This window comes from Podarcis melisellensis (genome assembly GCF_964234715.1).
Source record: "Podarcis melisellensis genome assembly, chromosome: 17".
NCBI classification, from domain to species: domain Eukaryota; kingdom Metazoa; phylum Chordata; class Lepidosauria; order Squamata; family Lacertidae; genus Podarcis; species Podarcis melisellensis.
This window is the reverse complement of record NC_138534.1, coordinates 37,076,995-37,092,500: the sequence shown is the minus strand read 5'-3', so window position 1 is coordinate 37,092,500 and position 15,506 is coordinate 37,076,995. Positions and strand designations below refer to the sequence as shown.

General features: G+C 41.1%; 1 protein-coding gene across 1 annotated transcript in view; it reads left to right on the top strand.

The window, feature by feature from the left end:
* DGKQ (diacylglycerol kinase theta) overlaps positions 1-11,765 on the top strand; it is a 71,196-nt gene extending 59,431 nt beyond the window's left edge. The window contains exons 20-23 of the mRNA XM_081893926.1: positions 1,501-1,647; positions 3,847-3,958; positions 5,017-5,169; positions 6,738-11,765. Coding sequence (XP_081750052.1) covers positions 1,501-1,647; positions 3,847-3,958; positions 5,017-5,169; positions 6,738-6,836 — 511 coding nt within the window. The 3' untranslated portion in view covers positions 6,837-11,765. The remainder of the gene's footprint in view (positions 1-1,500; positions 1,648-3,846; positions 3,959-5,016; positions 5,170-6,737) is intronic.
* The last annotated feature ends 3,741 nt before the right edge of the window (positions 11,766-15,506 follow it).

The following is a 15,506-nucleotide window of genomic DNA, read 5'->3' as shown; positions in this document are numbered from 1 at the left end:
GCAAATGGATAAAACCTTCTCATTCGTATTCACAGAGAAAAACATGGATCCTTATTTCTTTGACACTGCCTAAGATTATTTTGTTCTTGCTGTAACATTTTTGGCCTCTATATATAATCCCTATATATAGATATACATATATTTACTTTTAAATATATATATTTACTTTCCCCTGGGGTATCAGGTACATCAATAAATGGACATTAGCTTGGAATTGTCCCATTGTGTAGGCAAAGCCTTATTTGCACTTGCATCAATATGAAACAGGTGGGTGTGGGAGCACTTTTTTGTGGCTTCCTGCCACACCCTCTCTGTGAATTGGAACCATGTAGGCAGGATCTGTAATGTGGTTTTCCCTATCTGATTTAAAACACTAGCAAGATATATTTACATGACTGTTCTGAAGAGCTTCTTTCTTTCACAACTGCAAACCATAATTAATTGGCCTCAGCTTAACGCATCACTGCAAAATCTGTGTGTTTTAAGATGAATTAGAATGTTGTGGACTTGCCTGGAAGTTCGGACCACAGTTTAGGGTGTTCTGACTATTCAGTATTCCTTAATGATCAGAAGCCAAGTTGCCAGTTACATCCTTTGTTAGGGAATTTATGGGTATATGGCCTTGAAAGGCTAAGAATCTCCTTAGGAAGCATTCCTCTCATCATCCCCACTAAGGATAAATAATGGGAAACTAGGTTTGGGTGTGTACAGGAACAAAGAAACTAGTTTGAGTGAGTTTTAGAGGGGGGCAAGGGAGAGATGGATGAACTGGGAGCTGAAGAAAGGTAGGCACTATTTGGGGTTCTGGAGATCTGACGGGGCAGTGGAATTGTTTGTCAGAGTGATACAAGGTGTACCTCCACCTATGCTTAAATTGTAGATTTGTACGTAAGCACAAATATTACATAAACACCCTTAGTCTTCAGTGGTCTCTTCCTACAAGGATATTATTTACTAGTCCAAAGTGTAGAATGCATAGCAATATGTGTAGTGAACATTACTGAAGGATGCATGTTTCTTTCAAAGTTTTGTTTCTCTGAGTTTAAGCCACACTGAAGTCAGTTTAGCCTTGCATTCTTTTTTTAAACAGCCCTATGCACAAATACTATGGAATAAGCTATTTTCAACATAGCTCCCTAGTAAATATTCATAGCATCAAACTTTTTTTCAATTTACTGATTAGATTTCTGGACGTTTGTTTTGATATTTCCATTTAAGGGTGTATTTAGCCAGGTTATGCTATGAAACAGCAGGCTACCAGGGAAGATCAGTAGGTTTGTTTTGAATTGTCCCATTCTTGGGAGCTGTAGTATGTAGTTGTACATGTTGTTCAACCTTTTTTTTAAAGAAGTGTAGCTTGTGTTTTAGTTATATTCTGCACCTGAGTATTTTCTTACTCCCTGAATACATTTTCATCTTCAGTTTTTTATCAGCAAGGAAAGCAAAATGATGCAATATGAAGCGTTCTGTTTGTGTTGAATAAAGGCTTTCTTTTTCTAGGTTTCACAACAAGGGTGTCTATGTAAAAGTTGGATTGCAGAAAATGAGCCACACAAGAAATCTTCATAAAGAAATAAAGCTTCAAGTGGACCAGCATGAAGTTGAGCTTCCAAATATTGAAGGCCTTATTTTCATTAATATTCCCAGGTAGAAACCATACATATGTCTGTGCATGCGGTTTTGTCAGAGTTCTTGTCTTTTGGAGGAAAAGAATCCTGCTTTTATGGTTGCACCCTGTTCTGCATTTTAATAGCCAAAATCTCTTCAATAGGATTCCTCCATTTAGCTTCAGCTTCACTGACGCTGAAAGTATATCAAAGTTGGTCAGGTGTCAGCAAGAACTGTTTGCAGAGTTGAAATACATTGATTTGAAGAGAGGCAACTATTTTGATAAAGTGTAGCCCATTTCAGAAATGTGTAAAGACACACTCACCTTAACACAGAGAATCTGGGCTGCTCTGTTCATTCTCCCTCCTGCCTTTGTCCATTCAGCTTGCGATGGTTTGAAGAGCTGCCTTATATTGAGTCATACCATTGATCCTCCTAACTCAGTAATCATTTGTTCCAGTTGGCAACAGCTTTTCATTGTTTTCCAAATTCTTTCCCTCCTCCCTTCAAACTAGAGATGCCAGCAGCCTCCCAAGTGCAAAACATGGGCTACATCAGTATGTTCTTATTCCTTTAAATATAGAGTTACAACACAAATGAATTGAACAAAACCAGTTCTACTAATGTTCTTGATGAAATAGACCCAGACAAACCTTAGATAAATCAGCATCTGTTCAAAGGGTTGTCAGATGCAAATGCATAATAATTTTTTAAGGAGAATTGGAAGAAAGTTTTGAGGAGGATTTTTTTTAAAAAAAAAATCTATACATTTTCTTTATATAAGGAATGTTTGTTTTCTTTCTAATGTTCCTCAGTAAATTAAAAGATAAAGTATTATGGGCCTGGTATTCTGACTCAACCTAAACTGCAAGTCTAGTTTCTTACACAGTCATATTCCCCTCCAAATAAACTGTATAACGATAGCACATCTCTTAAGGTCCCTATATCATGTCTAGATAGTATATGCCTCTAACTGGGAAATCTCCATTCTAGCTAAGCAGCTCGATAGACTAGCTGATACATTGCTTGCTGGTGGAGTTAGGGTTCATCAGGATATCCGTTCTCTTCTTATTTCTATATCTTCATGCCAAAGCCTTTAAAGTGTTCCTAGATTAGCGTAAAGTGTTTGTAGTTAGTCTAAGGTTAAAGGCTCACCTCCACTTCGTTTAGTAACTTGTGCTGTCTTCTGAAGTATCCTAAAGTGCCCTCTGCTGGCCATTAAGTCAAAAGCACAGAGTCTGCCCGAAGGTTGGTGACTTTCCTGATAATCAGAGTGCGTTGTAGATCTCTGGTCCCAATGGCGATATGAAAATCTCTCTGGACAAATCGTTACTCCTTGACAAAAGGGCTATGCTCACAGCTGGTTATGGTTCCTTTAACCCCGTGCTTAACAAAGTTGTAGTTTGAGCACAACTCCAGCTTTATCTGCCACTACCAAAAGTAAAATACATACTTGAGAGGACATATTTGCATTTTACGCAGCCGAATGAGTACTATGCCTGTCACATCTTTTGCCTCCTGGTGGTCAAATTGCAACCATTCTGTTTCAGTGTGTTAAGGGTTTTAGCATCACAGAACTAAAAAGCATCACATGAGTGTTTTATGTTGATGTTGACAAGCAATGAGAAGCCTACCTCGGAGGTGGGTTGGGGGCACAAGTATGGCTTCTGAAGGAAAAATAAGTTTAGTGCATATATTAATGATTAATTGAATGGGTATGGACTCTTTTTGCTCCCCCGCCTTAGAGGTTCAAAGTGGTACCTTCCAGATGTTATTGGACTGCAGCGCCCATCATCCCAGACCACTGGTCCTTCTAGCTGGGGTGGATGGAGCAACATCTGGATGGCACCATGTTGCTTAAGGAGATTCCCATCCCCAGCTCCATTCATTTCAGTGGGTGCATCTCCTTTCCTGCACCCTCTCTCCAGCTTTTTAATGCTATGGGTCAGGGCAGCTCACAGGGTCACTTAAGAAGCACAAGTGACTCTTTGCACTTCTGGACAGTAGAGGACATGGGCCTCATACTTCTGCAGTCATTGCTTCTGTAAGAAGTATGAACTATAAGCATGAAGGTTGCTGGTTTGGGAAGATATTCATGTAATTATTTTATGTTATGTTATTTTATGTTACGTTATAAAATAATTCTCCGTAGGAGGATATTATGCTGCACTGATTAAAGAACAAGGTACTTGCTTTTGAAAAAATTGTTACTTACCAGTTATTTTGTATTTTGTCCAGCTGGGGTTCTGGTGCCGATCTTTGGGGGTCTGATAACGATAATCGGTTTGAAAAACCAAGAATTGACGATGGCTTACTAGAAGTAGTTGGTGTCACTGGAGTTGTTCACATGGTAAGTCCTAGTGTTAAACGTCATTGCATTCGGCTAAATCAAACAGAACCATTAGTACCTTATGTCTAAAAATATTTTCCTTTGACTCATAAAGGCAATGTGATGCCAATCGTAACAATATTTTCACCCCATTTGACTTGACATGGGATGCCTTAAGTCATAAATGAAATTTATATTGATATCTAAATGAGAGGTTGTAAAAATAAACTGTAAAAAAAAGGTAAAGGTACCCCTGCCCGTACGGGCCAGTCTTGACAGACTCTGGGGTTGTGCGCCCATCTCACTTAAGAGGCCAGGGGCCAGCGCTGTCCGGAGACACTTCCGGGTCACGTGGCCAGCGTGACATCGCTGCTCTGGCGAGCCAGAGCCGCACACGGAAACGCCGTTTACCTTCCCGCTAGTAAGCGGTCCCTATTTATCTACTTGCACCCGGGGATGCTTTCGAACTGCTAGGTTGGCAGGCGCTAGGACCGAGCTGCGGGAGCGCACCCCACCGCAGGGATTCGAACCGCCGACCTTTCGATCGGCAAGTCCTAGGCGCTGAGGCTTTAACCCACAGCGCCACCTGCGTCCCAAAAAATAAACTGTATTGGTGACCAAAGTACAGTGCAACCTTGGTTCTCAAACGTAATCCTTTCCAGAAGTCCGTTCGACTCCTGAAATGTTTGAAAACCAAGGCATGGCTTCTGATTGGCGCAGGCGCCCTGGAAGCAGCAGCCAACAGCCGCATCAGATGTTTGGCTTCCAGAAAACATTCAAAACCTGGAACACTTACTTCCGGGTTTTCGGCATTCGGGAGCCGATTTGTTCATCAACTAAGCCGTTTGAGAACCAAGGTTCCACTGTATTCTCTTACCATCTCCCCCCCCCCCCCATAAATACATTCTCTGGTCACAATTCTGGGAATGTTTCATGTGAAGAAAGATTTCCAGAATTGTAAATATCTAGTACACTCGTGCTATAAGTTTGATCAATACTTTATCTTGTAAAACAAGTTTGTGGTTTCTCTTTACATTGATGTTTGATCTTGAAAGGACCGTTCTGATTGTTCTTCATAGGGTCAGGTCCAGGGGGGTCTACGTTCAGGCATCCGAATAGCCCAGGGCTCCTACTTCCGGTTGACACTTCTGAAGCCAATCCCAGTACAAGTTGACGGAGAGCCCTGGATCCAGCCACCAGGCCAGATCATTATTTCTACAGCAGGACCAAAGGTATTGATAAACATTTTGTGTTGGGAATGTTATAGAGATATGGCATTAAAATGCATACACCCTATACCTATAGACCAGGGCAGCCCAACTTTTCATACCAAGTGGGCCACACACTGCCTTGCCAAGTGGGGAGTGAGGGAGGCTAATATTTGTGTGTCCCTCCTCCCCAGCCTTTGCACTGCCTTCCCAAAGCTGGCTAAGCAAGGTGCCGGGCTTTAAGGAGGAGGAGCAAGACTTTAGCAGGGTCCTACAGCCCTCCTGGGATACGGGTGGTGCTGTGGGTTAAACCACAGAACCTAGGTCTTGCCGATCACAAGCTCGGCGGTTCAAATCCCCGCAGCGGGGTGAGCTCCCGTTGCTCGGTCCCTGCTCCTGCCAACCTAGCAGTTCGAAAGCACATCAAAGTGCAAGTAGATAAATAGGTACCACTCCAGCGGGAAGGTAAACAGCATTTCCGTGCACTGCTCTGATTCGCCAGAAGCGGGTTAGTCCTGCTGGCCACATGACCCGGAAGCTGTACGCCGGCTCCCTTGGCCAATAAAGCAGGATGAGCGCCGCAACCCCAGAGTCGGCCACGACTGGACCTAAGGGTCAGGGGTCCCTTTACCTTACAGCCCTCCCACCTCCTTCACAAAGCTGGGAAAATACTAACTAGGCTTTGGGAAGGAGACGCGGACTCTAGGACCCTGTCACAACCTTCACACTTCCTTTCTAAAGCCCAGTGCCTCACTTAGTCGGCTTTTGGAAGGTGGCACGAGGGTTGGGTCTGTTTGTGTCAAATGTTGCTGCACTTGGGTCATGCATTGGACCACCCTACTATGGACCATAAATATTCAGAACAATCTTTCAGATCATTCCGGCTCAGACATAATCCATGTTGGCTTCTTAAGCTGCATGAGCTTTGTGCCTGCAGCCCCACTCTCCCTCCCTACCTTCTTGGCATGCTGTGACGGAAGTCTTCCTGGCTTAATTTACCATGGTTTCCCTTTACATCTGAACCAGAATCGGAACAAACCAGGATCCAAAACTAATTTCAGGCATGGTTTTAAATTGTGGTTTCTTCCTATTCTGGCCATTACAATTTTCCATTAAGTTAATTTACCCGGGAAGTTTTTCTCGTTAGCCTGCCAGAAAGGGCTAACTGGTGCAAGCATAATGCTCTTGCACATTTCAGCTTGTAGAATTGATGTTGCATCCAAAATGGGCAATGTCTAAGGTAGGGTTGGCTAACCCACAGCCCAGATCCAGTCCCCAAGGTGCACTGCGTTATCTCTTGAGAAAGATGGATGGATTAAAAATAAGTAACATCTGTGCTATGGGGGTGTTTTCTTAGCATGTACACTCTGAAATGTTGAAAGAGTCCATGTCAATTAAACGCCCACCTTTAAATCTCAACTCTAGTCTACCCTAGCAGCCTTTTGTTATGTATTTTACGAATACCTGTAGATGGAAAAGAAGAAAATGGGGTGTAAAGTTGCTTCTTGACATTAAGAAAAAATTCTTTTGAATAAGGATGGATTTCAAGAAAGGTTGTGTTGTGGTGATTGTTTTTAACATATTTATTATAGGTTCATATGCTAAAGAAATCGAAACAGAAACAGAAAAAATCAGGAAATTTAAAGGACTCAAGATCTGAGAGCATGATGGTCAATGAAGTGGGACGCTGATGGAAAATGATATCCACAGAACAATGCAGCACACCTGCTATAGATGAGATGGATCTGCCTGGTGTAAAACTGTATTTGTACAGTTCCAAGTTAAGAATTGGTTGCACAAGAGCCTGTTGTAATTATATTTCCATGTTTGTTGTACAGTGCCTATCCTGTAGCCGACATGAGATTTAGTTTATGCATCTCATGTTGGTCGGAGAAGTTTGCATTAGGTAGCCTTTCCATAAACCATTAACCAGTTTTTGCTTCCTGCCCGTAGCCAATAGAGCAGAGATCCCATTATGCCGTACTCCTTATATACTACGTTTTCCTCGCCTTATTCTCCCTGGGAATCACTTATTTTTATAAAATAAGTTTTTAACCCTTAAAAAAACACCCCAAACCTACTTAAAAAGTTTTAAAGCTACCCCGTCGTTCCCCAAGAGGGAAACATGGTGAAGGGATAAAATTGTCACTTTTGAGATGTTGCTGATTATTTGTGCAATAATGCTTTAAGTAGGATTGGGAGCAAATGGATATCATTCCAGTGGCACAATCCCATCTTCCGCTGCACTAGGTGTGCTGCGACCATGCCAAGGTTCACTACAACGTTCCTGGCAGATTCCAGTTAAGGCAGGCTCTTCCAAACTGCATATAAAAGAGATCCAGCGGCTCCTTTCCAAGTCTGCAAAGCACAAATTACCCAACACTCCCTTGATTGGAAAGATGCACTCAGCAGAGAGCTGGCAGGCTTGGCTGAATGTAATGGGGGTCGCCTCCCGCATGCATAGCTCCGTATGGATTGTGCCTCGAATATTTAGCTACTTTTTTATTTGCCTGCATGAACACTTCCACACTACTCAATGTCTGTGTCTACATGTAATGGTAAGCAATGTCTTATCATCCAGACCAGGGATTGTGGTTCTCAGTTTCAAAGCTAGCCAGCTGCAAACCATGATTCTGCTTGTTATATGAACCAGTTTTGTTTTAAGCCACAATCCCTTGTCCAGAAAGGCAAGACTGGCTGACATTCAGGAAAAGGAAAACTAAACTCTGGTGAAGTTCTTCTTCTGATGGCTTAATGTGTGAACATGGCCAGTGAACCCTAAAAACCTAATATAATTTTATCTATTTTTATACTGCACAATCTTTTCCTATACACTACAAGCTTCTGGTTTTCTCCATTTCTCTCTCTCTCTCTCTCTCTCTCTCTCTCTCTCTCTCTCTCTCTCTCTCTCTCTCTGTTTGTGTGTGTGTGTGTTTTTCTTTTTTATAGTTCAGGTCCCTATATTGAGATTTTTCTTACTTCATTCCCTAAATTCTAATTTCATTCCCTAAATTATTATTCTAATTTCATTCCCTAAATTATTTTAACATACAAAGAGACTATGAATGGCAAACCAATAATCAGTAAATATGGCACAATTTAGTAAACAAATCAGCATTCATTTATGTTAAGTATTGATACACTAAGTTGAAAGAAATATGCCTTAGTTTCTTCTCTATTGATGAACTGGTCTACATGTTTGTTTGTCTTTAAAGTGTGTCTAATGTGACTAGATCTAGATGTGGCTGTACTGATTGTGCAGATAAAAATGCTACATAGAAAGGTCCTTGCTTATAACTAGGGAATCATTTCCTGCTCTATAAATATATTGACCATACAAGGAAAAGTTAATGCAGACTCTGTTCAGACATAAGGCTAAGCTATGGTTTGTGGTTATGTGAACGAGCTGCATCAAGTCTCAGACTTGCACTCTCCCCCCACTTCCTTCTCCAGTATTATCATGAGGAGATTAGAAGCTTCTACTTCAGTTTTGATTAATTGTAACTTGTTGTTATATCTGAACCTGGACAAACTATGGTTTATGAGTTACGAAGCTGGCATGTTTCAGTAAACCGTAGTTGAAACTGACCACCATTTAGAGCTTAGGCATGATGTGAAACTAGTTAATCAAAAATGGAAGTAAAGGCTTCTGAGCTTCTCACAACTATGCTACACTTCATTCCTGTAATGATAAAACCATCATTTATAATTTCAGGGATCAGCCACTGCATGGATACGAGGAGATAAATCATAGTTTTTCATTGTGTCCAAATGAAGATAGTATCTTTCTATGGATGCTAATCGCAGAAGGAAGATTAAGCAAGATAGCTGGTGACTTTACCATTGTTTCTGATAATACCAATACAAGCTGTATTTAATTATGGAGAGAATATCATTACTCCTGAATGCAGAAGCAGTACCCTCAAACAGGGTCAAAATCCTATAGATGCAACACTGCATCTTTCAGATGCTTTTGCAACAAATAAGCTTAGGCTGCCTTTGTCCATCTGGAAGCATCCTGAGAGGGCTGTGGTAGCCGCAGTACTGCACTCGTCATCTATTCTAATACCCCATTTCGTATGTAGTTAGTGAGAACATATCAAGCTTTTATGCACAACTATGGCATGCACAGCATCAGAAAAGCAGGGAAGGGGAGCAACTCCTTTCCCGCTCCACCAGGCATTCATGCCTGGGACACTTTGCAACCTAAAGGAACTGCAAGTTGCTCTGGTTTGCAGCAGGTATTCCCATGAGCAGCTGTCTCATTGCATGCGTAATTGCTGCAGAACAACTCTTCCTACACAACAGGAATGTCTGCTGGAGCACTGTCATTTTGACGCGGCAGTCACCGCTGCAAGAGTCTCCTGGGGAAAGGGTGGCGTCGGGACTGAACCCACTCAGTGAGGCTCCACGCATTGCCAGTGCTTTATCTGCACAAAGCTTCCAGTGTTGCTTGTGGGTCCATTTCTGATTTGCACTATGTTTACACAAAGGCTCTCTTCATGCACTGTGCGCCACACAGCAAAAACAAAACAAAACACTGTGGCTTCTTTGTTACATGTATTTGTCTTCCAGATTGTTAGAGCACGTTGCAGTTTAAACGTACTTCCACACCAACCAGAGTTTAGCTGGGGAATGCTGCATATTTTGTAGACCTTCTTGTAACGTTGGCAGGTGCTTCCTTTGCAAAAACTCTGAGCTTTGATACACAGATGAATGTGAATAGACATTTAAGACCTTTTCATCTTGCTCGATCCTTCTAGGTATAAAATATTGTGCAGGTAGAAAAGAAGTATTCAAGGGGGCTCATTTTTCTTGAATGGCAACTGCCCCCATGAAATACTACTTTTTAAACGAAAGGGAGTTTCATTTCGGATGATGCAGTTTGTCCTATGGCTGGGAAGGGACCATCAAATTTCACTGAATATGCTCAAAGCCTTGAGCTATCTCACAGTACCTCTTCGGTTATCAAGCTCTGTATTTAGTTATTTATAGTTTCTCCCTGAAAGCATAAACTGTTCTTACCTTGGTTTATCATATTGTTGATTTTCACTGCTCGTTAGTGAAATAGCACAGTGCAATATGCTATTTATGAAGAGTGTATGTTTTCCCAAATAAATCCCTGATATAAATGGCGGTAGCATGCTATGAATTTGTTGGCAGAAAGTAGCTGCAGCAAGTGACTGGTTCTTGTCATGCACAAATATTGTGCAATTTAGTACTGGTTTGCACAGCTGCTTTGCTAGAGTAAAGTTGTGCACTACGAGAAATACATCTCAAGCACAAAGTCTAAGTCCAACCCAAGAGAGATTACTTTGAAGTCAAGTGGCAGCTTGTTTTGTCTTTGGTCCAACTCAACCCTTCATATGTGAACTATGTGCCCCAGAACAAGCTAAAGTTGGCACACCAAGCAGTGCATCTGGTTTTTGTGTTTGGGAACTAGAACTTGTTGTTTGCATTTCAGTTTCTCCACTTCATGTGAACTAAGGAACAATGTCTCGTTAGGGGTCTGGGGGAGATGTATTGTGAGACAGCTCATCAGGCACAGCAAAGAGTGCTCTCCCCAGAATGTAATCTTATCCACTGCATTTTTACTGCATTCTTCACATATATTTAATCCAAGTGACATGTCATCCTAATAATATTGTGATTGAGTACGTTCACAGGACTATTTCAGCAATAGTTTGTCTGTAAGCCTTTCTCTATTTGTAGACCATGGCTTTTTGGAGGTTTTTTTAAGGTAATGGACAGGGATCCAAAGATTAATGATGTTTTTCTAACCACAGCCCATGGAAAATTAATTTTGAAACCAGGGAGATATTTAGGGTCTTTTTGGAGATGGAATGGATTTCCTGCCAGTTTCTATCATTTCTCAAACCATTGAAGCTTCCAGTTGTGATGGTGTGGTTTGTCATGGGGACCAATTTTTCCTAATAGTAGGCTGCATCACTATTATTTTCATGCCTGTTTCTCACCTGGTTCTGGTGTGGTGCAGATGTACCTTTAGCTCCCTGCAAAGCATGGGTTGCAGAAACTTGCAGTCCCTCCCTCTTCCTTGCATTAACTATGGCTTTGCATAACCGTGGTTTGTGATGGTGCACAGTAAACCCAGAGGTAATCCTGGTTTGCAAGCACACTTCAGCTTCTAGTCTACAAGGGAACCATGGCTGGTTTGACACAAATGTAAGGCAACCAAAGTGAACTTCCCAGGAAGGCAGTGGAGGAAGGGGGGGAGAGTTTTGAGGAGAGAGCACATGCTTCTGATTTGCGAACCATGGTTTGCATGAAACTAGCATTTAATCTGTATTGGAGTCAGTATTGTGGCTAATTAACGCATTGTTTTTGTATGTGATGCACAAGTCCACACTCAGGTGTGCAGAGATGTGGAGTTTCTGAAATCGATGTATGTGTGTGTACCATTATATGCATTATGAAGTAAATGCATGGTCCAACTTTCCAGGACAAAAACCCCCTATCACCACTAGCGCACCTTTTCTCACAAAGCGCTCATCTTCATGTCCAAGCTTAGGTCAGCATTGACAAAAATGTAGTGCTGTAATCTGTCTTCAGGCAGGGATCTTTGAAATCAACTGCATTATTGATTTCAGCCAATACTCTTTTTTAAAAAAAAAAAACAGGACCTGCATCCATTGTTTACATGCTACCTTTGTTTTGCACTTGTAATTGTAAGAGAAATTGCATTATATTTGGCATAGCTTAATACAAAGCCCTTTTTGTACAAGTGCATTTTAGGATTGAGGTTGTGTCTGAAGTACACCACAGGAAATTCAGTTTTGTAATTCCAGTATATTCATTTATGCCTATTTAACTACCCGCTCCCTCCCTCCCCCACACCTCCTGTTGCCCACTCAGAGATTCAGGAGAGGAATATAGCAGGCTACTAATAAATTAACTGAAAGTTCACTTTTAAGCTGAGATATAAACTGTGTGTTAAAGATTTGTAAAGTAAAACCCTAAACAGACATTCTGTCCGACGGACAGTGTTAGCTTTCAGTGCTTGCATTGGGACCAATGCACACACAGCTCAATGTGTATTGGACTGTAGCACATTGTGCTCTCCAATTTTGTGGTATACAGATCTTGTAGCTTGGGTGTATGCAGATGGAGCTCTGTCTTTTTGCAAATGTGACATTGGGGCAGCACACTGGATCTACTGTGCATTGGATCAAATGTGTACAAAGATCCTTTCTCTTCCTGAGCTGAGCAGAACTTAAGTCATTCCCAAACCTCTTATGTAAATTTAGCCCTGTTCGGTTCCATGGGAACAAATTACTGTGATGATTCTGTCTGCCCTTTATCTGCAGCCACACTGAGCTGAAGCGCTACATCCCATAATCATGTTATGTTAAAGATCCATAGCCAGATATTCTGATAGTTGTGTAAGATTCAGAGCAGCTAGTCTCCCCCAAATTGGGTCTGCGTGGCGCTAGAGAAGGTAGAGTTATATTATTGCTTGCAATGTTTCCTCACTTGAAATTTGTCCCAAAGCTGCTATGGGTCATGTTGGAGGAAAAGCCTTTCGATGCTCCCCCATGGGAGCTTTGGGAGGTGATTATGAGTGAGGAAACAAAATAGGGATTTAAAAACAACCCAGCCTCATTGCTTAGATCCAGTTCTCGATCACATGCAAAGCCTTTGTCTGTCTGTCTGTCTGTCTGTCTGTATTAAGTTAGGGAGGTCTTCCAACAAAATGTGTAGCTGAAATCCATGTACTTCAGACTGACTAGGTTGTGAATTGGGTTATACTGGAACAGGTGCTGCATTTGTTAAGGTTTTAACTTCCTATAGTTCTGCGTTGAATGTAAAGTGAATCTTTGCATTGCTTACAGTAGCATAATTTAATGCAGTTAGGTTAGCAAATTTAATGTTTACAAGATGGTGACTGTTGATTGTAAGCTTCCATACGATGCACTGCTTCCACTGGAAGGCTTGTCAGTCTACTTGCTTATGACGGTTAATGGTATTAATTGCCTTTCTTGACGCAACCTCTTAAGTAGAACCCTTCAAAAGCTGTGGGCGGTTTTTTGTTTAAAAAAAAATTCTTTTGAAGACCAGGGTGAGAAAAGTTTGTGTTGACACAAATATTGAATTAGAATATTTTTAAGAAGGTTTATATTTTCTGAAGATAATTTATAAGGAAGGTTTTCTATGCAATTATAGTAGCGTTGATGTAAATGATAATTCAGATATTCATTCTGTAAACAACTAAGAACCTATTTTCAGGGTTCTGCCCCTTCCCATCAGACTTAATAAAAAGTATGTTTATAGGTCCCTTTAATGCTGCATTTTCTTGTAACATTTCAGTACATGCCAAACTTCATACACAAATATGGCTTCCAAGCAGGGAATTTTAATTTCCCATGTACATGCAATTGTATATGACAAGCACACATGCATATTTCCCTGTGTAAAACACGCATGATTGGATACCCTAATCTGGGACAGTTGAGGTCCAGAGACATACTAAAATACATGTGTGTCGATCACAGTGATTGCATGTGCTAACTGTGTGCATTATTTCCTATATGGAAAGTGAAATTTAGTTTGTATTCAGCAGGGAATGCTTTGTGCAGTGTCATGAGGTGGATTGCATGAATCATTTTATGTAGCTCATGCTTGGTCCTTCTTGCATATCTACAGTTGAGAGAACTTGGAACAGCTGCTTAGCTTTAAATTTCCATATATGTCTGTATTGAGCTGTGCTCATTCTTCTCAGTCAGTGATTTTCAAACTGGCCCAGCCTGGTAAAAGTTTCAGAGTTGTATCGTACAAATAATGAATGTGCCCTAGAACACCCCATACAGAACTGCACTGCACAATTAGTTGTGGCGGGCAAGCTGTCTTTCAGGGGAGCTTGTTCACCATTGTGTATTATCTCACTAAAGAGAATCTCTGATCAGCTTGCAAGGAATCTTAGCTTTAACCTCCACAGCACAGTTTGAAGACCACTGCTGTGAGTATAATGTGCAAATTCTTCGTGTTTGGTCACCTCTTGATGATACTGTTTCTTTAATTTTCCAATAATTTGTTTAAACCAGATTGTTCTGATGTGGCCTTGTTAGAATTTATTCACTTTCTACCAATTCTGGCCAAATCTATACAAAGAAAGGACAGGCACAATTTTGTGCTTTTGGAGCCCATGACTGCTCTGTTTCCCGAAATAGCAACAGTATAATGTGTTAGAAATGAGCTAAGAGAAACTTAATTTGGCAAATGTTAAATGCAAAAATTAGTATCTGTTGTAAGTCGTTCTGCTCATTTCTTTGTAACTAAAGGAAGATGTCTAGATACATTCTTGCTCTTGTTCAATAAAAGCTAAATAGGAACTATAATCTAGTGGAACTGCAAACTTCAGGCCACAGCTACACTACAAATACAGCAATTTTATTCCAGTGCGGTCGGGTATTAGAAATCTAAATATATTCTGTGCACATATGTTCAGTGCTGTGGCTCATCTTGAACTGTAAAACATTTACTCATTTTGGTAGTAGATGCAGTGGTTCTCATACTCTGGAGTTACCCCCTTTTCCTCTTTGGTGATGGGGGGAAAGTTGCAGGGAGGTATTAGGCCCAGCTGTGGAAAAGCCAGACACATTTTGTCTTGGCAGCAGAGACTCTGCTTTGCAGCCACCCAAACTACCTTTGCTAACCCTGCAAGTTGTAGATAAGAGATCCTCTGGCCACTGAGCTTCCCTCCTTCCTCCTATGGAAGACCTGGAGGTTCCGTGTTGTAGGACTTCTCTAATGCTGGCATTGAATTAATGGCTCAGTCCACAGATCCCACAGGGTGCTGAATACATGCCCTGATGTGTGAGAGGTTGTGTGTGCTCACCAGCCAAAGAGATGGCTTTGAAAGTGCAGTAAGCTTAGAAGTGGGCCTGGGTTTTAAAAAATCAATTTGAGAAACACTGTGTGAGGAAGTTTGAGACCCATTTAAATAAGCTGAGCAAAGTTTAGTAGTGAATAGCTTTAAAAGCACCCCTGATTATGCCACAATGCAAAATTTACCACCTGCAATAGTTTGCCTATTGTGTAGTTTTTGCTCTTTGCAATCTGTGTGCTTAATAATTCGCTCAAGAGTAATTGTAAAATTATAACCGTTAGGTGAACCGTTTCCACATTGTGTGCCTAAACAGAAGCTAGAAATGCACATCATATTTGTTTACTTGTTCTTCTGTCTTAAGCAGGGTTTTTATTGTGTACTAGTTTCTAGAGGTCTGCCTTGTAAACCCCTTCTTCTTGCCTTTGAATGATCAGTCCTGACACGCAATGACTGTAAAAGAATTATTTATATGGTGTGCTCTTTCTTTTTTTTATTTAAATATCAGTTTGTCTTCAGA